Here is a 23,971-nt window from a genome sequence, read left to right on the forward strand (position 1 = left end):
GTGGATTGCCCTGGTCCACCCACGGATTGAACAGGCGTCTGGAAATAGTTATGTCAATTAAACTGCGATTGATGTTCATTTCTGGAATGGCTAGAAGAGCCCTTCTTAGAACTACGGCGGGAGCCCAACTCTGAACGATATTCAGCTAAAACTACGTCTTTACGTTGTTCAGCCCTCAACTGAGCGTCTTTGAGTGCGAACTCAGCAGCTCTAGCTTCGGCTCTCACGGCGGCTTCAGCAGCTCTCGCTTCGGCCTCAGCAGCTCTCGCAGCAGCCTCTGCTCGTGCGGCCTCAACTCTTATGGCCTCAGCTATCGCGATGGTCTCAGCAGCTCTCGCTTCGGCCTCAGCTCTTGCAGCAGCCTCTGCTCGTGCGGCCTCAGCAGCTCTCGCGTCGGCCTCAGCTCTCGCGGCAGCCTCTGCTCGTGCGGCCTCAGCTCTGACGGCAGCTTCAGCTCGTATGGCCTCAGCTCTCGCGATGGCCTCAGCAGCTCTTGCTTCGGCCTCAGCTTGGATCTGGAGCTCCTCTCGTCTTAGCTGTAGGTTAATTTGTGCCACTATCCGAGACGAACTCCTAGACATCCTAGTGCTTATATTTGAGGCGCTATCCTCAGGATGTATGTCAGCATCCAACATATCTGAGAACTCACTTACTTTTTGTTCAAAGTTATTTTTCAACGAGTTAAATTCGGGATCTACCCTATCACGAAGTTCTGGCAAATTCGCAGAGTTAAAAATTTTACTCAAAAGAGCATGGAAATGCCTTAATTCCTCTTCTAAAGTAGATAAGTTAGATCGAAAAATTAACAGTTCCTGCTTATCACTTAAAGAACCTAGGGCCACAGAAAGTTCCCCAATTTGAGTCAAAATATCCTGTCTAAGATGCCGAGCCTCTCGAACTGACTTAGCCTCATCGTTACTGGGTCCCTCCCCAGAATGGCCTGCCCGACCGCAAAGAACATCATCAGGCTTAAACTCAGTTGAGTCGACGGCGGCCGAGTTCCTGTCGCCACCGAGTGTAGACATATTAAATGTTGGGGCTAAATTTAACAATTAAAAAATTGACACAAACACACAAAAATATTACAGTAGTTATAAAAAACTTAACTGCAATGACCTTAAAAAATACAAAAAAGAATTAAAATGCACAATACCGTAGTTGTAGGGTTATATGAAGTCCTATAGTTCCACAAAACTTGCTTGGATTCTTCCAATTGAGTCTTCAAGCACAGATCGATTGTCTAAAATCTTCTTTCTTGCCAATGAATGTCAAAGTTGTTTTCTTTCAGAACCAACAAAGAAACGCACTTAATTTTTAGCTTGAAGTTCTTCAGTACCAACTGAGAAGCGTCTTTAATTTTCTTGTGCTTTAATTCTTCTGCACCAACTGAGATGAAAACGGCTTTAATCTTTTGCTTCTGTAGACTACCAACCAACAAGATCTTCTTTTATTATTTCTTTGCTTCTGTAGCCTACCAACCAACAAGTTCGTCTTTATTATTTTGTGCTTCTAAATTCCAACTGACAACAACACGTCTTTATTATTTATGGTCACAGCGGTAAACCATAATCTCTTCGTGGTAAAATTGTAACATAAGATTCCCAGATCCGTTCGTCTGTATGTAATGACCGAAAAGAAACACTCTTCAGGAAACGTCTATTCGAGAATTGTATTTCTGTAAAAATAGCCTCAAAGCTGTCGAAAATGGAGTGCAATGCGATACACCACTAAAAACCTGTCACTACAATACAAACTACTTAGATAAAGACGGAATTTTCGTCCAGCTGACAAGCACTAAGCAAACAGTTAAATATTTGACCAACTTTCTAGCAACCATTTTACGAATGACCAGAATACATTGCAATATCTCAAACTCACGTACGCAGTTACTGTGACGTCATAATGAAACATTGTGAAATAATTCTCAACAGGTGTGATACAAGTCTTACGAACGATGGTGCAATCTTGGCTTATTTTTAGGAAAAATTCCATGACGTAAGATTCAGTAGACCTGAACGGTTTTTATATGACGTTTGATTTGGTGAACAATTGGCTGGAACAATGCTGCAGTCAACAATAATGCAAAAAAGTGCAGTCACAAAAGTAGTTTTGGAAATACCTTTTTAAGGGAATAGCTGCCTCCCATGCACACATTATATCATATATGGGTGCTTTAACGCAACATAAATTTTATAACTTGATATGGTAAAAATATCAATTCAAAAAAAGTTTTTGTAACTCAAAAACGTAATGTGATGATCAAAACTAACACCAGATCCGAATTCAGCGCCCCCAAATTACCCTACAATCATTGAAAAACTTCATACAAAAAAATCATGTTGGCCAGTGTTATACAGTAGATCATTGTTCTACTAAAAAAATGTTCCAGATTATAAAATGCATAAACTGACAAATGGTTCACCACTTCACACATAAAAAAATCAAATTCTAAACAGCAAACGACTTCGTTGATTTCAAAACAAAATATACACTACTACTTGCAACAGCTACTTTACAATTGGCAATAACTTCTACATTCACAATGTGTTTAATATCAGTTTGAGCTTTAGAATCATTCTCAATATACTTTTCATGAATACTTCTGATCCCCACAATACACAACTCAAATAATAAACATCTAATCACGGGGCTATTTATAACAGGTTTGCTTGGACCAAAAGCTTCCAGACACTAGGGTAATATTACATCACTAGAATTTATTTTTCAGGTCAACAAGTCAAAGAAGTTTCCAGAATATCACACACACAAAACCTTTCTAAAAGCAGATTTCACAAAAATAGATCGCGTAACTAAAGGTTATTACACTGGCCGACACAATTTTTGGTGCCGGCAGCTTTTGAACCGATTTAGACGAACTTTGGGGCGCTGATTCCGAAAATGCAATCAATTTTTCCCCATCCGGTCAACTTTTTAACCCTATATTGCCCAGGTGGTGCTGAATCAGCACCAAGCACTTCAAATTTGCTGTCGCGGCTTAACCACTGGCTCCATACATCCAGATTTTTTTGACTTTTCCTAAATATCATCGAATTTTATTGTGTGTAAATTTGAGCCTCCAATGTCTTATACTTTTCATGCAAACATATGCATTTTGAAATACAATTTGTGAAATTTTGCTAAATTGCTCTTTTCGGAGAAGATTGTGTGTTTCTTTATTGCTCATATGGAGCGTCGCGCTAGTCGAGAACTGTCTGAAAACTAAACCGCAAAAATGTGCGACTCGCTTTCTAGTTGCCTTGAAGTTTAGCGTTGTCAATCAAACATTTGTGCTGAAGGAGAATTTTACTTCATACACAAACCTTTCATCCAATAACATCATATTGCTGCAGTAAACGTAACATCCCCAGGAAAAGTTTAGAGGCGGCGCGCAAAACCAAAGCAAATTTGTCTTGGTTGATGGTTGATGTCAATTTTTTTTATCAAAATGCTTGCTACTAATTTCATCGTTTGAACGCAACGCTGATCTTTAGTAAATTTGCTAAATAAAAAATCTTTTTGTTTGCTGTGAGATTCATAGCAATTGTAACTTATGACGTCACAATTCCGTGTGCGAGATGGACTTCTCTAGGGAATAATCTTCAAACACAATCTATAAATTTCTTTTCTAACAACAAACCTGTACACATTTATCTACTTTTACCTTCAAAACTGGGAAATGGCGATGACAATACAAAACGCTTTCATTCAAAAACGGCATGTCACTGCAAACTTGAATTTTCTCCAGTCTCCTGAATGTTCAAAGGCCACTTGCAAATGTAACCACATTTTCTAGACAGATCTCAATTTTTCATGAAAGTGTTTGGTACGAGTTTCATCGTTTCAACGCAAATGCTGATTCGGTCAATCTACCAAGTCAGCAATTTCTTTTGTTTACGCTTGTAGACAATGAATCAACGTTATGAGAGCGAATTTACTGGATCTGCCATACCTAGAAAAAAAAACGAATAACGTACGGTTTTCGAAGTATTAGATCAGAACATTGATCCCTCTTTGCTGTGTACGTAACTTACTTGTTATTTTTATTTTTTGCATCGATCACCTGCTTTAGGTAACGTAACTCAAAAAAAAAATGATTTGTTGCCGTCATAATGCACCGGCTATAAAATACATCATAGCAAAATCTTCCAAATATTTTTAAACCTTTATCAATATTTTTAAACCTTTCTCCCACTGATTAAACATTTATGTCAACGAAAAGGCGACAACTTTCACATAAGTGCTGAGAAGGAAGCATTTGAATTGAGCGTAGATACCTTGTAAATCGCGGAGGGCTGATGCCTATATCCATTAGGAATGAAGCTACCCTCTTTTTCCTCAGCATCGCCCAGACAAACATTTGCAGACGTTGAATCAAAGCTAAAAAGGATTAATTTGGTGGCTGGTCTTTCATGTTCATGTAAATAAAAAAAATTTAAAAAAAAAGTCACAATCAGGGTCTCATTTTATAAGTTATTTTGATAATTATGAATCCATTTATCGAATGTGGGCAACAATTTCTAACATCTTTTATGCCTTTAACTTTCTAAAGATTTAGATAGCTAGGCTGTACTTTAGAAAGTAGACTGTAGGCTGGCTATAGCCTACATCCGTCACGTTAGCCGAGTGGCTTTTAGAGCGAAGAATGACTTCCAGTCGTGTGCACTAGTTACTTTCGAAGTAATTGAGTTACAGTTACTTCGCTCAAAAAATTACTAGTTTCAGTTACAGTTATCGTTTTTTTAAAGTAACTAATTAAATTGATGGCAGCATATTACGCTATATACGCCTACACGATAAGCAGCATCGGAATGCAATGGCAGTGGGCCTAGGCTACTAATCAAACAAATTTTCAATCTTTAGCTTGGTACAAAAGGTTTTGCAGACATTTACATTTAGTCCGAAAGCTCATGTGCAAAACAAAAACAACTTTGGCACAATCTAGTAGAGTGTATTTGGTATACCGAGTGGCCACATCTTTGGCATTGACTACAGTTGCCGGTAGCTGCTTTCTTTTCTTTGCACGAACTTCCCCAGTAGCCTCTTGTAAGCATTGTTTACACCTTCGCCGGTTTTCAGATTTGAATGGTAGTAAACCTGACGATGAACTTGGTGGTATCGTTTTTTTTCCTATTACCGTTTCTGTTTTTCGTTGTATTGTCATCCAGAGATCCCGCAAGGGACGGGACTCAATTTGCAGTCGAACTAACGACATCGCCAGGTCCCAACCAAAATTAAAAGAAGAAACTTTGTTTGGGTCGTTTTGCATACCCAAAGCTAATATAGTTGAAGCATTAATTCTGCACGTGTCCAGCAAATAAGCAAATGCTGAGACTGTCCAGCGACGAGATTTGGGCTTACATGAGTGAAATCCAAAACAATGACAAGGTTTGCTTTTTGGCAACACATTATACCCAACTGCAGTACAGAGTAATCACAGTGCTTTTCATATTTCCACCTGCTAAATATCACCAAAAAATAACTTCTGCGTGGACTTCGCAATACAGGCGCTATACCAAAGTCGCAATGTTCAATCCGCCGCTAGTCCCAAGCAGGATTTTATTTTGCCGCCATTGGGCAATTTGTTTCAAAGCAAAGTAACACAGGCATACAATAGAAAATTTTAAATGCACAATATTATAAACTGTAAACTTGTGCTGCATTGCAATGGATTGCAATACAAAATTTAATAATTTTCTGATCTTATTTTTGATTGAATAAATAAGAGTGGCTGGACTATGAAATCGGTGTAGTTGCAGTGACGTACGTTGCCGTTTTTATGACATTTACCTAGCTACTAAAATAATCTCTTTTTAGCACTGAGAAAAAGTCTACAGACATTGAATCAATGCAAAAAGCACAAACTTTTCTTGCCAGGTAGTGCTAGGCAAGTCGACATGAACTACAAAACTTATTTGAGGTTTATTCGTGCATTTTTTTTAAACTTCTGTGATTCTGTAAAACATTCTTGAAGTTGTTTTTTGCTATTACAATCTACTTTGTGACAAACCGTCCTACTCAATACAGTTTCTTTTATTGAGTGAAACAAGACTTAACAATACCATAGAATAAGAATATGACTGAACGAAGAATTTTGAATATAGAACAAGAATTCTGGCAAACAATGACTGATAGCACGCCAGACCAACATTGCCGTGGTTAGAATGTTGAATAAAATCAAAAACAAATACTTTCATTCTGGTGAGTTGAACAAACTGCAAGAGATTTTTATAAAAAAAAGTGTCCAGAGTGTCGTGAAGACCAGTTTGACTCGCACAGAATAAGACACTTCTCAACAATACAAAATTGTGTAAGTAAACCATACATAGACGAAACAGCTTGAATTGTTTCTGACTATACTGAAAGACAACAGTGAAACCTTTCTCAAGAAAAGCAATTTTACTATTGCGTTACTCAAAATCAGACTAACGTCTTCGGACGTTAAAACCCTTTAAAATCAACGGCTACGTTGAGCGCTGACAAATACATTTGCAAGAAAAACCGCAGACAGAAATATCTTCAAAACGTTTGTCAGCCTTCAATCTCTCGAGAATATGGAAACCGCAAACGCTGATGCGTGAAAGAGTGAGAAAAAACGAACATTGCAGTGTTTCTTTATTTTAAATGTGGTAAAAAAAACACTGTTTGTGTATTGCTTTGAATCAAGAGTATTTTAAGCAATTGAATGACAATTTGACAATTTTCAAAACCCCAGATAAATTTTCTATCTGTTGTCAAAAGATGGTAATGATGAGACTCGTAATAAAAGAGTTATAAGCGCTTAAACTGGGTGCTGAATCAGCACCACCTGGGGATTCGGTGGAACTCAGAACCTAGGGATAATAGGGTTAAGTTACAGTGATTTTGACTTTTTTACAATTGCGCTACAAAATAGCACAAATACAATAGTTTTAACCCTATTTCCTGTGACGTATTTTGGCCAGCTGACTTGCGGAGGGGGGGGGTCGGTGCGACACTATCACTTTCAGCTCGTGTAACTCAAAAACTACGCAAAATAGATCAATCAAATTTTCACATGATGCAGATAATTTGTCTGACAACATAGCATCGAAAAGCTTTTGCAATTTGTTCAACAGCGTAACTTGAAAAATCAAATAATTTGATGGTTGGTCATATTTTTTTATTTGACTTGAGAAATCGTTTCTTAATTACTTTATAATTGAGTGTGACGGGATAATTCCATTGTGTTGGATTTTAATCTCTTACGCGTGGACGTCGTCCACGCTTCAATGAAATCGTAATTGGCGTCTGACTTGCGTTTGCTTGTTGTTTTGCCCGAGGAATTGCAAAAATCTTTCGCTTTGTCTCAACATTTGCAGAGAATGAGACAAAATCACGGCAAAATAAACTGTTTCAAGTCATTTTAGAGCCATATGTTATAGTCTACACATTTTCAAATGTACTGTCATCGCTTGATATTAAAACTAAATCAAGCAATGAGCTTTAGTAAACATTTTATTTGTAACAATTGTGTTCAGTTCAGTTTTCTTTTCACACTCATACTGTCCAATTTGGTTATACATGATCAAGAAACACTTCGCAGTTTACAGCACATCCCAGGGAGCTATTTATTTGTTTTTAACATTGTTTCAACGTCTAGAGACGTTGAATTGATGTAAAAGTATCTGATTTGCTTTCTAGCTAGCGGTTGATACAGAAAAGAAAGGTAGCCTATTGGTGTCACATGGTGTTTGAACCACAACCTATCCAAAGGTAGTTTCTTGCTTCGATAGGAGCTCGTTCCAACTTGGACCTTCATGCACTTCAAAAACAAAAAGTGTCTAGAACTCCTGACTGATAAACTATGTCACGATGCATTACAAAACTGATTTGTTTCCATACCTACCAACAATGATCACTTTGAATGAAATAATTTTGCAACAATTTTGATAAAGTGAAGTGATAATAATCGTTTAGTCAAATCGTATTGGTAGGCTATAGAAAAGGTCGTTTGTACATTGCCAAAGGGAACTCCCGTTCTGCGTGACAAACTCAAAGTCGTGGCATAACGATAGGAAAAATAAATACATTTAGCAAGATATCAAATCTTGCAAAAAAAATCTTTTTTAGGCTGATTGTTATTATCATACAAAAAAATCACTAAAATTTTGACTTTTTTCTTCGGCAAAATTGAAGGTTTTTGATATTTTGAAAATGCACGTTTATGTCTAAGCGATTGAAACGGCTTTTTTATGTTGTCAACTAGATTTGCAAGATAACGTTTTCTACATTTTTTTCTAATTTGTTGGACATGCATTTTGTGTCAAGCTATTTCTTACGCATTAGAAGATTTCTTTCTCTTCAAATTTTGAAATAACTTTTTAGATGCAGTTTACGGTTGACGGCATTACTGCAAAAGCCATCTTTTGTAATTGATACATAACCAAAAACAAAAGGCGCATCAACTACTGCTGGCTGATAGACCACGTAACAATACATCATAATGATGTTTTTCCGAACCAAAGACCCAGAAAACCAATTTTGTTGTATATTAGTTCAGACGTTGAACCAGTGACAAAAAGTGATTTGCTGATTTGAAACAAAGTGAGTGCTGTTCCCCATGTGCAAACCTTTTGATAAAAGTAATCAAGTTTTGGCCACAGCTTTCTGGTCCACTGAGGCTACTCTGGTCAATCGACTCACGTTGCAAATAACTTATCGACATTATTGGGTAGGCTCACACTGAAGTTGTTTTGTGTAAAGTCTTGCTTGTAAAAAAGTCGAAGTAAAAACACAAAAATGAAGTAAGTTATATTTACAAAGTATTATATTCTTGAATCAACCACAGTTTTAAAAAAAATTAGTTTGAACAGGTTTCATGTAATAGAAACTACAATTGATATCATCGCGAAGGATCAAATAGCTGTGAAAATCACTTCGAACAATTGTTTGTTATGATTTTCATTTTTCATCATGCAAACCAAGGTGAACCTCAATGTCATATTTTTATGCCAAACGATAAAAATCGTTTTTATTTTTTTTTAGTTACTTTTAGGAGACAAGGAAAACAATCCGTATAAAAAATAATTCAATTCAACATATTTCCCTTATTTTGTCAGATATGTATTTCGTGCAACAATTTTTTAGAAAAATTGCTGAGTATGGCATCGCGTTTTAGATGCAGTCAGAGAATGCAACTTCGCGGTTGATGGCGTTATTACAAAAGCCAATCTTTTGTCACGGAAATGTATTCGAAAACAAAAAGGCTCAAAAGCAACTGACTGATAGGTTACGTTGCGATACGTTACAAAAACAAGGCATTGATTTCAGATTCTTTCAACCAAGCAAACAACTTTGCTCCAAATGACATAAACATCCAAATTTATTGGGAAAATGATATAGGCCTACACCTTTTTGAGGTAAGCTTTTGTGAAAATAAGCTTTTGAAGATCAACATTTGAAAACAAAGTTTGAAATTATTGAGTTGGTCCTGATAGTGTTTCTGCTGAGATATATCAAAACTTTTCAATCCTCGTAGAGAAAAAATAATTTTGTAATCTCTCAAGCAACTGCAAAATTACCATTTAGGTAAAGATTCATTGCTGACAATACAGTATGTGCAATGTTTGTCAAAGCAAAACAATTTCGCTGCGCGTGTTTTTCCACAAAAGCAGAGGAGTTTAGATAGACGATGTCAAGTTCTTTTCAGTATCCTTCAATCTCTCGTTTTTATAAAAACGTTTTAACAACATCCATAAATATTTATGTGAATATAAGTGTACAGGTACATGCAGAAGTTTATTGGCGGGTCAAAAACTCACTCCTTGTTGCTTTCCGACAAGAAATCAACAAAAAACTTCCCACATCAGTTTGTTTGTTTTGTGAGATAGACTGAGTTTTGTCAAGAAATTTTCGTACGGCTTCTTGTTATAAGTTAGAAACAAAATGTATTGGCCATAGAAAACTATGTAAAATTACATCTTTTTCAGCATGGCTTATCGTATACTCTCTGATATAATTTCAAAGAAACCCAGATGTAATTAAAAGATTATTCAAAGCAACTCAAAACTCGAGTTTGCAAACAAAAGGCGGAATCATTACGGTCGAATGCTTTACAACAAAGCCAACTCACGAGATATCTGCGTCGCAGTTCCACGCACGACGGCGCTCAGTAATCCTATTAATCCGTATAATTAGAAAACAAAAGGACTAGCTAGTAGCAGGCTAAAATATCCGAGTATGTTATGAAAATCATGTCATATCTCTAAAACTATAGACAATAGCAATGCCATTTCAAGCGGAATAAATACTTGAATAATTTTTAGGAAAAGTCAAAAAATTTCAAAAAGGTGTGGATTGCGTAGTTCTTTAGTGATATTGCTTTGAAAAGCGCCAAGTCCCACCCGACCCCCCCCCCCCCACAGGACAAAAGGTTAATGCTGTCTTTTTGGGAATACAATCTTTATTATTACTCTTGTATTACATTCTAAAACAAACAATGAAAGCAGACAATGCCAAGAAAATTATTTTCTGTGTTAAATGCTAGTAAATCAAGACAGCATAATGGTGCTTTTATTGGGGGAATCTAGCGCGCTTATGGTTACAACATCTAAACACGTTGTCTCAATAACACAAATATTTTCTGTTACATCTGTGGTGATTACACACTAGAGCAGGGGTGACGAACCTTTTTGCGGTGGCGGGCTACTTTGTTAATTACACATGAGTTATCTGGCCACACAACTTTTTAATCGTAACCTACTATGAAATCTTTTACAGTAGAAGCGACTCAAGACATTAGTCAAGAAAAGTAACAAACGGCAGATGAAAGTAATAAAACCCACACAGTTGAATTTACCTTACGCAGTATCGAAACATACAACAGTAAAAAATAAAAGTAAAATCAAGTTTAGCAAAAATGATAGAGCAACAGTACCTGCACTGATAATGAAGACAGTTTAATTTTCGCAGCGTTTGCTTTCATATGAGTATGATTTCTTCTTTTTTGGCTATATCATTTTTGCTCAAGTTGACTAAATGTTTCGAAAATTATGCTCCGAAACAACAAATCAGTTAATGAAATATCTTTTTCAAACAACAAACAAAAGTCCATGCGAATCATACAGCTGAAGCTATCTAACGCAGCATTGAAGCATCAAATATTAAAAACTGACATTTAAGCATTGGAGGCATAAAACAGCTTTGAGATGTCTTTTGTTTTTAATGCAAGAGCGATTGTCAAAATGTTTTGCGGGACAAAATTCTTTGACAGCCCAGGTTAGTCACCTCTGCACTAGAGGCTAGAACCTAAGAGAAAAACAATCGATGATTTCGTACAGCGTGCTTATCTTGCTTACTTTACTGTAAAATGAAGTTGGGGATCAAGATAAGTCTTGGGGTCCCCACATTGTTTGCAAAAGTTTCAAAGAACGTTTACGTCAATAGATGAATAAAAGAAGAAAGGGATTAAGGTTTGCTATTCTAATGGTGCGGCGTGAACCAAAAGATCGTAATAGCGACTGCTATTTTTGTGCAGTAAACACAAAAGGCATGAACAGGAAAAATAGGACTTCCTTCAATTAGGCCAGTGCTACACGGTGAAGAACTTTCTGTTCCTGTTTTTGAAGGGTTGCCACAATTGGATTTACTTCATGACAGCGAAGACGAGCAAGCTTCCACTAACAGCGATTGCACCCTTGCTGAAAGAGAATTTCCTCCTGCTATTCAACTCGTCAACTTTTTTTTCTCAGGGAGAAGTGAATGACTTGGTGAGGGATTTAAATTTATCAAAGGAATTTTCTGAGTTACTGGCTTCAAGACTCAAAGAAAAAAGTATGTTGGAACCAGCTACTGTAATCACTTTTTATCGAAAAGGCCATGTCGAATTTTTGCTCTATTTTTCTCAGGAAAATGATATTGTATACTGTACCGATGAATACAATCCTCAAGATTGGGGACTTTTTATTGACAACTGTTAACGAAGTCTACAGTAAAATGTGTTTTACTGCATAATGGAAATGTTTATGGATCTGTACCACTTGGACATTCAACAACTCTCAAAAAAAAGTATAACGAAATCAAATTTGTTTTGGAAAAAATTCATACTATGAACACAATTGCACTTTACGTTGATTTGAAAATGGTTGGATTTCTGCTTGGAATGCAAGGTGGATGCACAAAGTTTCCTTGTTTTCTCTGTTTGTGGGACAGCAGGGCAAGAGATCAGCATTGGAAAGGAAACATTGATCCATGAGAAGTTAAATAATTCCTGGCGAGAAAATGTTCAAGTCATTCTCTGGTGGAACGATCAAAAATTGTGTTATCTCCTCTTCATATTACAATAAGTTGGCTATCATGAAGCAATTTGTAAAAGCACTCGATAAAGATGGAAATTGTTTCAGATGTATTTGCACAAAATTTCCAGGATTAACAATTGAAAAGTTAAAATCCGGTATATTTGATGGGCCTCAAATCAAATTAATCAATGATCTAAACCTCCAACCTTCCATGAATGAAAAAGAACTATCGGTGCCTAAGATGCTTTTATGAAAGTTGTTAAAAATTTTTCGGGAAATAAAAAGGCATCCAATTACAAAGAGCCGTGTGTAACTTACTCAGAAGACTCCAGGATATTGGTGTTAACATGAGCATCAAACTTCATTTTCTACACATTCATCTACAGTAGACTACTTTCCTGATAATCTCGGCGATTTGAGTGACGAGCAAGGGGAGCGATTTCATCAAGACATTAATGAGATGGAAGTCAGATATCAAGGGAGATGGGATGCTACCGTGCTAGCTGACTATTTCTGATCTATTAAACGCGATGATGCTTTTGCAGTTCACTCTCGTAGGTCTCTTAAGCGCAAGATTATGGCAGACACTTAAGCAAAGTGAAGAATAAGGAAAAGCTAACATACATGTTAATCTTATCTTTGTGTGTACGTTTTTCATTTCTTTGTTGTCTTGCTGAAATTGATTTATGTTTTTTGACATTATATTTGATTCGTGAATAAATTTCGAATGAGCAATTTTGCATGTGCACTCATGCAGTGGAATCACCGTTACTACAAAACTAGACCTGATAGACAAAAACTGATTGCATTTTCGAAATCAGCAACCAAAAATTAGCTAAAAACAGTTAAAATATCTTCGGCACCACAATTTTTTTTTTGTCTAGTGTTATCGGTCAATAATCGTCGAAGCACCACAACAGAATTACGCAATAAAATAGTTCCATCATTCCAAAATAAAAGTGTAGCCTGCCGTCCAAGCTATGCATATTGATTGTGCCATTGCAATACATTGATTTAAAACAAATCAATCAAGCAAGTCAACTCTTTTGAATACCTTCGATCGTTCACTACGAATGATGCTAAATGCAAAACGAAACAGGCTTTCCAAAACACAGCATACTGTACATCTTTCGAAACAAAAATTTACAATTCGCAAAAAGGAAGCGTGTGTTAGTTCAGTTCAGTTCAGTTTATTTTTTGTTTTGTTTGTTAACGTGGTATATCTTTTCTATTTTGCTGTATGGATGTGAAACCTAGACGCTAATAAAAGAAACACAGAGATTATGCTATACTGACTGTATAATCAACTGCATAATTGCATAATCCTCACTGATTTCAATACCATTCGACATAGCACATGACTAGGTAACTGTATTCCTAAAGCTAGTGCAATTACCACAGCGAACTGGCAGCATCAGGCTAAAAGAGGTCGTTGAAATCTACACTGTGAAGTAAGCAACGATCATGCTGCTAAAAGCGAAACTCGATCAATTGCAAACACAGATATATTTAAAGGCCACTAAAAACTTTAATAAATGTAATTGAAAATGAAAATGTAAAAATTTATCAAAACAAATATACCAGTATAATAACGACTATTATTTCGCACTATGTGACTACAACTGCTGCAACACACTTCCACTTACCTTTACAAAATCACAGCATTCTTCAACATTGATGGATATGAACTCAAGTGAGACTTGTTTTCCTGGCCTAGCTTGCAGAGTCCATGTGCAAGCTAAGTTATGTGCATAATGTCCAGGCCAGCCAGGAGAGTTTAGAGACTGCTTTCCAGAGTTAGCTATTGCGGTAAAGCCACAAGTAGCTGAAATTAAGATTGAATATCTGAGAAAATGTATATTCTAATAAAATACGTAACCACGGTTGTGTTGTACATACCATTGATAATTTAATTGCTACAATATAGGCGATGATCTAATGCAGAGGTGACGAACCTGCGGCCCGTCAAATATGAAACCATCAATAAACCAATGAAACCATCAATAAACCATCAATATAGGCGATGATCTAATATGAAACCATCAATAATTCTTCTGTATTTTCTAGGATAGCTTTTTATGTTTTATTTAAAAATTAGATTACTGCTTGCGAAGTCCAACAGATTTAAAAGTGTTGCATCAGATTTTAAGTTCTTACCAAATTGTAACTCGAAAACACATATCTTGAAACGTTTAATTGTACAGCACAATTTGAAACTTTCAATAGGTTTGCCATTCCTTTTATAACATATAGACATGATCTATCGTTACGTATATACTGCATTAGGCTCAATAAATTTGAGCTGATAATGATAACCATGATGATGATGATAACCAAAGTAAATGTGCAACCAAAGCTCGTGTAAGCTACAGAGCAAGTTTCTCTTGCCATGCAAATTTTAATCAACAGTGCCTTAACTCAGATAAAAGTTTGGTCATTGATCATCAACAACAGTGCCTCACCGACTTTGAACTTACAATCATTCTCAGAGAAAACGACGTTGTGCAATTACGCTTTAACCCATTAAAATCCGCCACAAGTTTCCGTTACTCTTTTTAGGTGATACTTCAGTCACAAAGTTGTATTGTCATAACTTTTTAATTAGATAAAAAAAAATGTGGTGATTTTGGCTTTTTTGATGCATATTTTTGTTTGCCTTTAGTTCCGTTAACTGCCGGTGTCCTTTTAAAAGGACATCGTTTTGAATGACTCAGTATTGCATCATCTTATTTTGATTAAATCATTTTGGACTTGCTAGTAGTTGTTTAGAGTCTGTTTTGGAAGGTGTTGATAAATATTTGAGAACAGTGTACTTTTTTTGGATTTTGTAAAAGTTTGAAAATTTTTGAAAAATGAGAAGAACCGGAAGAGGTGAAGTGAGGAGGAACATGCAAGTTTTATTGCCTAGTAGTACTAGATATGAATTATGTCTCTTCATAGTTTGACACTCTATAATATTGTACTTCTTACTACACTCTAATTTGTGTAATGTTTTGCTTCTTTTGTTTGTTTATTTTGCTTTATATTTATTGTTGCCTTTTAAAAGGACACCGGCCACATGGTCAATTTTTTTTGGTTGTTTGTTACACTATCAAAGGATATTGAATATCGTATAAAAGCAGCACATTGTGCCTATAGAAGACTTAACTATCGCGTTTTCAACAACCATGCTATATCTATCCGCACAAAAATTATGGTCCTCCGGGCAATCCTTTTATCTACCTTTCTCTATGCTTGTGAAACCTGGACATTATACAGCCGTGACATCAAACGTCTTGAAAATTTCCAGCAGAATAAATTGAGGCAAATGCTAGGCACTCGTTGGGAAAATTGTCTTACCAACGATGCAATCCTTGATCGCTCTAGGTTGCCCAGTTTAGAAGTCACCATATTGAAACACCGCCTTCGCTTGACAGGACATGTCATGCGAATGGACCCAACGAGGCTTCCACGAATAATGCTTTATGGTGAACTAGAGACAGGAAAGAGACCCCCCGGAAGACCAAAAATGAGATACAAAGATCAGCTGAAAGTCTCTCTCAACCATGCAAACATTGATCTGGATTCATGCGAACAACTTGCTAGTGACGGATCACTCTGAAGAAAAAGATCTAAGAAAGACACGGAGATTTTCGAAAAAAAAGCAGGATACAAAAAGCTCAAGAAAAACGAAATACTAGAAAAGCTGAAACTACCACGTCCCCTACCCTCCATAACAGTAAGCCCTTTACATTTGTGACTAATTTTTGAGAACAATCGTTGAATTTACTGACAAGAAAATGAATGAATGCTCGACTGTATCACTCAGCATCATTCTCTCCAGGCAATAACAGATTATTTCGCAAAAGAAGCAACAATGATTCTAATTTTTCTCGCCAGGCTTTTTTCAGTGAGAAAATACTGCCTTGATTAATATTCTAGAAAATACACATTATTAGAAATTACACAAATACGCTGAATTTGTATAATTTCTGTGTGAGTGTGCGACTGCAGTCAAAAAACAACACACTGCACAACAACAGACGCGGGCCATACAAAAAAGTTTCGCGGGCCGGACTTTGGACACCCATTTTCTTTACACATATATCACCTATATATTCGTATAACACCCGACGCTCAAGCTCCAATTCGCTTTATACTTAACAGGCAAATACCTAATTATTTCAAAAAAGTTTAAAATGCATGGGAATTAAGGTATGGGACAATTTACTCCAAAATATAAAGAAAAACATGAAAAAATACTACAGTACAAATTGTTCAGTAAAACTTGCAAAAAACACTTCTTCAATGGTTAAGAGCTATAGAAGCGACATCCACTACCTGACTTTATGTGCATTCTTCTCCTTATTATTTATTGTATTTCTTGCGTCCGAGTTTGTTTTTTTTTTTTCAGTTTTTCCTTTCTTCTTCTTTTTTTGTGTCAATTTGCTATTTAAAAACGCAATACTTTCTTTCGTATGACTGTTTGAATGAGAGAGCGAAAACAGGACAATCTCTTACTCCTTCAGGGCTATGGTCTTTCGCACTCTCTCATTGGATGAACACTGTACGTTTTTGTTTTATGTACGTTTCGCATCCAAACAAAAATAAAATGGTCATCCATCCATGATTTATTCAACCCTTTCCGGACTTTTTGCAATGCAAAGTTACAGATGACAGCATCAAATGATAAAATGTTGCCACGTCTGAAGTGATGCAGAGCATTTACTTTATAGTGACGCTTTTCAATCGGTTTTGAGTCATAGTGGAACGCAAATAATTCTTTACAAATTTCAGTGTGCTAAAATAACGTTCTCAAATTGCAACCGTTGGAGTTAGCTACCGGAAATAAAAATAATTCATAATAACAAAACTATTTGAAAAACGTTTCGAAAGTTGGAATCAATGATTTCCTGGTATAGAGATCATGGGGTGGTTCGTTCTGGTTTGCAGCTGAAGTTTTCTGTGTAGCTTTCTGTCAAAAGTACCAAATCATCCAAAGGTCTTGAGAAATGTCATTGTTATACAAATGGTTTAAATTTGTTTCATATGCCTGCAACTGTAAATCAGACTTACGGTGAAATTTCCATGGAGCTTCAAACTCATCGACGATACGTTTGAGTTTGTTGATACATTTGTCAATTCCAACAACTAGCGAATCCTTTGCAATATATGGTAGAAAACATTTCGTTTGAATTACTTTTATGGTCAATTGGAGTTATAAAACGGTTCTGTCTTCAGAAAAATAAAATCATTTTCGTTTAAATTCGGAGTTGCTACAAATTTAGCTTGCAAGTAGTAGCCTGCTCTTCTCGGCTTTCTCTTACTTAGATTACGTCTCCTTTAATTTCATTAAATTCATTAATTAACTTAACTTAACCGCCTACAAACCGGCGTCGGTCGCTTTCGTTCAGACATGTGCAGATGGGGCCTGGCTCCCTCACCGGGATGCGAGTTTGGTGCCACAGTAGACCATGTCGTCCATGACTGCCCAATCCATCAACCACCACATGGAACGCTTGGACTGAAGGCCCTGGATGATGAGACTGTCGAGTGGCTGATGACCTCATGCCCAAACATATAGTCCGGAAGAAGACAGCTCATACGACGAAGATTAAATTCATTAGTGAATATTGTTTAGGACTGTAATCCACATACTGCAAAGCAATCACAAATTTAAAACTGATAGCTGTGGGCTAATTTAGCATTGACTCAGCTTCTGATCTAGGACTTATTGGTTTCAAGTTGGTCCATTTAAGTAAAGTCTTTAGACCTTCAATTGCAAAAGAGTAATGTAAAGCATTGGGTTTGACTGCGCCATGCCTTGATTAACTTCTCGAAGTAAACTTTCTTTGAAAAATAGGACTACTTACTTAGCCTACTGTACCATAACACACAAAAAGATTTGTTCTTGATAAGAAGCCTCTGGAGTGACATATACAATGCTTGGGAAAAACTTAGAACTATGCACTTTATTCAAAAATTGTTTTTTTTATTGAGTTGGTACATTTTTGTTTTTGTAGTAAAAATGGTCCCCCCTCTAAAGGAAGAAACAAAAAATTATTCGTTTTTTTACAATGTTTTGTTAGGGGGGAAATTTGCCCGACTTTGCCTCTCTCTCAGAGCCCTTATCTGCGAATTCGCCGCGGTAAAAGCGAAATGCACTAGCTTTCGGAACACAGTTCCCAGTCATGTGTTATGACGAATAATGTTGAAGTCAGTGATTCATTCTTTAATGCGGCTCTTTTTTTGGCTTGAGGTTGCTGTCTGTTGAGTTGCTATGTTTTTAGGGGCTATAGCTGTGAAATTTTGTTGAATTAGTTGATTAATAGATTAAGTGACCTAGTTTTTCCTTTTCGGCACGGTTGTTGATTTTTGAATTATGTCTACATATAAAAATGGCTTCCTTAACCTATTATGGCCAGTGATTTTTTAAAAGGACATCGTTTTAAATGACTCAGTATTGCATCATCCTATTTTGATTGAATCATTTTGGACTTGCTAGTAGTTGTTTAGGGTCTGTTTTGCAAGATACTGATAAGTATTTGAGAACAATGTACTTTTTCTGGATTTTGTAAAAGTTTGAAAATTGTTGAAAAATGAGAAGAGCCGGAAGAAGTGAAGTGAGGAGAAACATGTAAATAAATATTCCACACTTTGCTACAGCATCATTTGACAAAGTTTTATTGTTGATTTAACCCTATCTGTAGCGACACGGGGCTTTATGAGGACACTAGTAGTGAAATATTTTACAGAAAAAATATTGACAAGGCGAGCTCCAGCAGAGGCTTTCAACTGAAACAACAAACCAAAAGTGACCAAATAGTTACTCAAACAGTTTCAGTAAATCGATCTGTAAATATTACCTAGTTTCTATTAAGTACGCTCAGTACAAGTTACCCCCAGCAAGTATTGCGTAGTAGGCTACAATGTAACCACATACAGTTTGCACCAATAAGTTGTTGATGTGTAAAAAAAGTCAGGAAATCTTTGATTGTGATTTGTTTAATAGACTTTGGAAAGCTTTGTTAATGAAGTATTGCAAGCGATTGAAGCAAAAATAAGAAGTTTTTTTTTTGTTCTATTGTTAGTTGCAATAGGCTTATGTCATGTTTCCGCAATACATAAAAAGCATTCGTCATTTTCGATGGAGTACGTTTTCCATAACAGGGTTTGCGTCATGCTTGACAGGATCTAATTTGTTTTTCATTGTTCACAATGACAATGCCTCCTTTTTCGAGACTCTTGACTAGCAATAGCCACAGTCGATGCAAGATAGGCAACTAAAGAATGTTTTTTTGGAAGAGCACAACGAAGCTCTTTGATCAAATTCAAGAAGAGCAGTTTTCTTGACGTGCAGGTGTTTGCCACTTCAGAATAAACAATGTATAACTTTATGCAAGCACAATTATCTACAGCATAATGATATAAAAACACGACATGGAACTCAGCAAATAGATCAGTTCGCACTTATTTTCTTTGTGTATTGTCAAGAGTGCATTCGATGAAGTTATGTAAACCTCCGACGAATACAATGGCTGCTCGCTCATGATGTATCGACGTGGCCTTCTTTTTGTTGCGTCTTCATCATACCAAGAAGTGTATTTTTTATGCTTTTACTTCATTGGCTGAATGCAAACTTGCTAAAAACTTATCCATGATTGTCTTATGACCTTTCTTTAAATAGGGACTAAATAACTACGGAGAAACACATGCTGGAACACACAGTGGCGTAGCCAAGAGGGGGGAGGTTTTGGGGGTTACAACCCCCCCTTTAGCACGCGTGTGACGTCACGATATTGAGAATGATGCTTTCAGTCTAAAAAAAATTGCCTAATTTTAACAAAATTGCATTAAAAGAGCAAGTTTTGCAAATACCAAGCATCTCAACCAGGAATTAGCAACAAGAAAACATAGAGACTTAGCTTTATTTCCGAAAAATGCCGAAGAAAACATGATCTTATCCTTTTGCTATGCCACCAGACACCACCATTTTACAGGAATATTCGTACCCAGATTTTTGTTGAAAATGCTCTCAGAATGCACCAAATTCAAAGTAATTTTTCAAAATTTTCTGGGGGAGGCTCCCAGACACCCCGCCGCTGGGTTTTCAAACCCCCCCCCCCTTCCAAAATTTCTTGCTGCGCTACTGGGAACACATCATTTTGTACGCTTCTTGATAAGCCCTTGCCCAAATAAGGTGTCTCATTACAAAGGACAAAGGTACTTGAAAATAGCATCAGGGAAAAAGCCAAAATTTTAATAGTTAAGTCCTCAAGGAGAGGCAACCCCTGTCCCTCTCATATTTCATTCGATTATTAAAAGCCCTTGATGTTTCTTGACTTTTCCCAAAATTGGAAGACGAGACGAATGTTGCAAACCTTAAAAGTACAAATTGCGTAGTTTTCTTGTAATTTCAAAATTGTGGTAAATTTTTGCTGTTTATTGGCAACTCATGCCAGGGCATGAAGTCGGTTCCATTGCGCTTACAAGCGATAAATTCAAAATTACTTCGTGCATCAACGTGCGCAAGACGAGAGACGTATCTTCTATTTTTCCATTGTTTTGTTTGACATCAATAACGCAAAGAGAGTTCATTATTTTATTGTGCTACAATGTAAAAACCAGTGAACCAAATGTTGTAAATTACAGTTGAAGCAATAAGACGTTTTTTGCGTTGTTAGTTCTTTAAAGAATAGCTCTCCAGATAACAAAATGCCTCATTTTTCCATTGATTCAACGCTTGCAATTTGGATAGTTCATAAACAATAGGTATTCTCAATAGCCGACAAACCAGATTTCTAGTACATTGATTCATCGTCTGCAGACGTTGAATCAATCTAAAAGTGTGAGGTTGCTGTCTGGAAATCTGCGATAGCATAATCACAATAGCACAGACAAACTATTCAAAATAGTTTTTCCATTAGAAAATATGTATTGACATATGAAGAACTTGCAATACGAAATCTTATCTCTGATAAAGACATAAAAAAATAGTTGAACATTTTATGGAAATGTTACCATTTTTGTTTTGACAGGAGATGCAAATCGGCAAGTGCATTACAAAAGCTTTGGAGATAAACAGAAGAAATGGCGGTATGCAACTTATGTCGCAAAGACAAACAGTAAAGCTATGTAAAGTGCACCAAGGTATTCAACAAAGGGAATTGGTAAATTGATAACAGCATAACAAATACGTACACCCACATTTTTCTTTCACAGATGTTTTACGTCTAAAAAGTACATTTTCCGCAACCAACTTTTTGTGAAACGTTTACAAACCACAGTTTTGTAAAATTATTTATTCATCATTATTATCTTTTAATTCTCAGATGCTGCAAAACATCGTCCGGAAAATCGTGAAAAAAACATTCATTCGTATCTCATTCGATTGCGAAACAAAATTTTTTTTTTGGGTAAGTCTTTAAGTGTGTCTGTACAATTTTCCAATATTGATTCCAAAAATCTAATCAGTTTTATGCTATCATCGATCGTTTTCAAGATACAATGATTTCCGTTTTTCGTGATTTTCTGTAAACTGCAGGTTTTTTATGTGGTTATGGTTGCTACGTTTTGTGTCTGTCAGCATAATCATGTTGTAAATCGTCGTCCTATTTGCTTGAGAAAGCGAATGTGGCAGTGTAAAATCTAGCATAAAAAGTGCTTTTATTTCTTATCTCAGGAAATGTACCGGATTGCTTTTGTTATATACTGTATGTGGATACTACATCAGCAGTGAACACACAGCATATAAAATTATGAAAGGAACAAAGTAAGCCTTTTGGACAGCATTTAGACTATATTTTGGGATGGAAACTGCTAATCAGGATTAATCAAAAGCACCACCTGGAATTTGTGGCGGCTGTCAATTTAATCTTGAAGGATGGTTGAGGGGGTTCTGGAAAGGTAACGTCATTTTCGGTTCCGTGCGTTTGAGAGACCAGGATCATGGATGATTTTGCATAATAAACATACAAAAGTAACGCAAAATCAGGGGAAGAACAGTTATGGCATATTGCAATATTACAATAGCTTTCGGAACACAGTTCCTCAGTCATGTGCTATGACGAATGGTGTTAGTCGGTGAGTCGTTCTTGCGGCTCTTTTGTTTGGCTTGAGGTTGCTCTCTGTTGAGTTGCTGTGTTGTTAGGCGTTATTGCTGTGAAATTTTGTTGAATCAGTTTCGGTAAGGTTGTTGATAATTGGACTCTATATACTTATGAAAATGGCCTCTTTGAAGCTCAATTGCACCGCTTAGTTTTCTCTGGCAATGATTGTAAATTCAAAGTTGGTGAGGCACTGTTTTTGATGATCAAAGACCAAACTTTTATCTGAGTTACTGTTTTCTTTCAAGCGGGATCGTGCTGCCTATGTAGCTTCCCTAGCATTTCTTGCATATGGTCTTGTAGACACAGTTCTTGGTTGTACACATATCGTTCCACAGTGGGTAGACTTGTAGCCGGCAAGGTTAGGATTTTGTCGTAAACGACAAGAAACGCAGGGAAAGCTACATGGGCATACATACACTTCGTGCGTTTGAGCCAGCCCATTGTCATTACAACAATTGTTATCACGACTCATCAAGACATTCATTGTTATCAAGACCATAAAATCGGATTAGCACGTTGATTAAGCGGCGCAAGATAAAGAAAATTGTCGTTTTTGGGTACTTTTGCAAAAAAATTAAATTGTCAAGATAACATATAAAATTTTAGAATATTGACTTTTCAAAGCTACAGACAAATGATTTGTCTACACATCAGTTCAACTTCTGTTGAAACAGCACAAGCAGATCACACGTTACAGCTGATTCAATTTTTTCTTGTATTTACCTCAGAAGAAGAATACTATTACAGATTCCCCTTCAATTCTGATCATTCATTTACTATACAATGCATTGATAGGAACAGTTAAGTTCATGGATATAATGGATATGAAGTACCATCACAGCTCAAATCAGCAAGGGGGAAAAGGTGGAAAGTACTGAAGCATTGTATCACTATTTGAAAAACATTGTGCTATTGTCATATGTACCAAAACGAAACAGGAATGTTCTTCATGACGTCTTTGCACTCTGATCGATACCTGACTGTCACAATTAAGAAACCTTTAATTACCATAGATTATAACAAGCATTAAGGCGACACTCTTGATGAAAATTATGAGTTATTTAAATGTTTGTGAAAAACAAATCGTTGGTCAATGGTTATCAAGTGCAAATTAAAAAAAATGTTGCCAGTGACAATGCGTTTCTCATAATGAGACACAATGGGAAAACTAGCAAAAAATAAATTTTATCAAAAAAACACCTTTCAGCTTGCTCAACCGCATGTCAACAAAAAAGAAATTGGCAGCAGAAACTAAACTACTTGCCGAAAAGTTGAGTTCATCGGTGCTGCTACTTCAAACATTTTGAATGACACAGTTCAACGTATCAAACGCGGAAGATACTTTATATGAGGAAAGCATACTCGATCAGTTTGTGTCACTTGCAGCCGACTGGTTTGCCCAAGACACAAAAAACTTCAGAACAATAAAATATTGCTTGGAATGCTGAACACTTATTTTTTGTTGTGTTACATGTTTCTGCATTTTTGTGTTTGTTACATGTTTCGGCTTCTTTGTGCTTCATCTGAGAGCTAGTAAGTTAAAGCTAAGCCCTGAGTAAGAAGCAGTCCTCTCGATTGGACATTGTGATTATTTTGATAAGGTTTATCAACATCAAATCATCTAAAAGA

The 23,971-nt window shown here is 36.4% G+C and overlaps 1 protein-coding gene across 1 annotated transcript in view; it reads right to left on the minus strand.

The window, feature by feature from the left end:
- The window catches only part of LOC145779892 (uncharacterized), a 122,071-nt gene that overhangs the window by 79,536 nt on the left and 18,564 nt on the right, over positions 1 to 23,971 (minus strand). The window contains exon 7 of the mRNA XM_082591567.1: positions 13,901 to 14,079. Within this exon, the coding sequence (XP_082447693.1) occupies positions 13,901 to 14,079 (179 nt within the window). The remainder of the gene's footprint in view (positions 1 to 13,900; positions 14,080 to 23,971) is intronic.

This window comes from Aplidium turbinatum, chromosome 1 (assembly GCF_918807975.1).
Source record: "Aplidium turbinatum chromosome 1, kaAplTurb1.1, whole genome shotgun sequence".
Taxonomy (NCBI): Eukaryota; Metazoa; Chordata; class Ascidiacea; order Aplousobranchia; family Polyclinidae; genus Aplidium; species Aplidium turbinatum.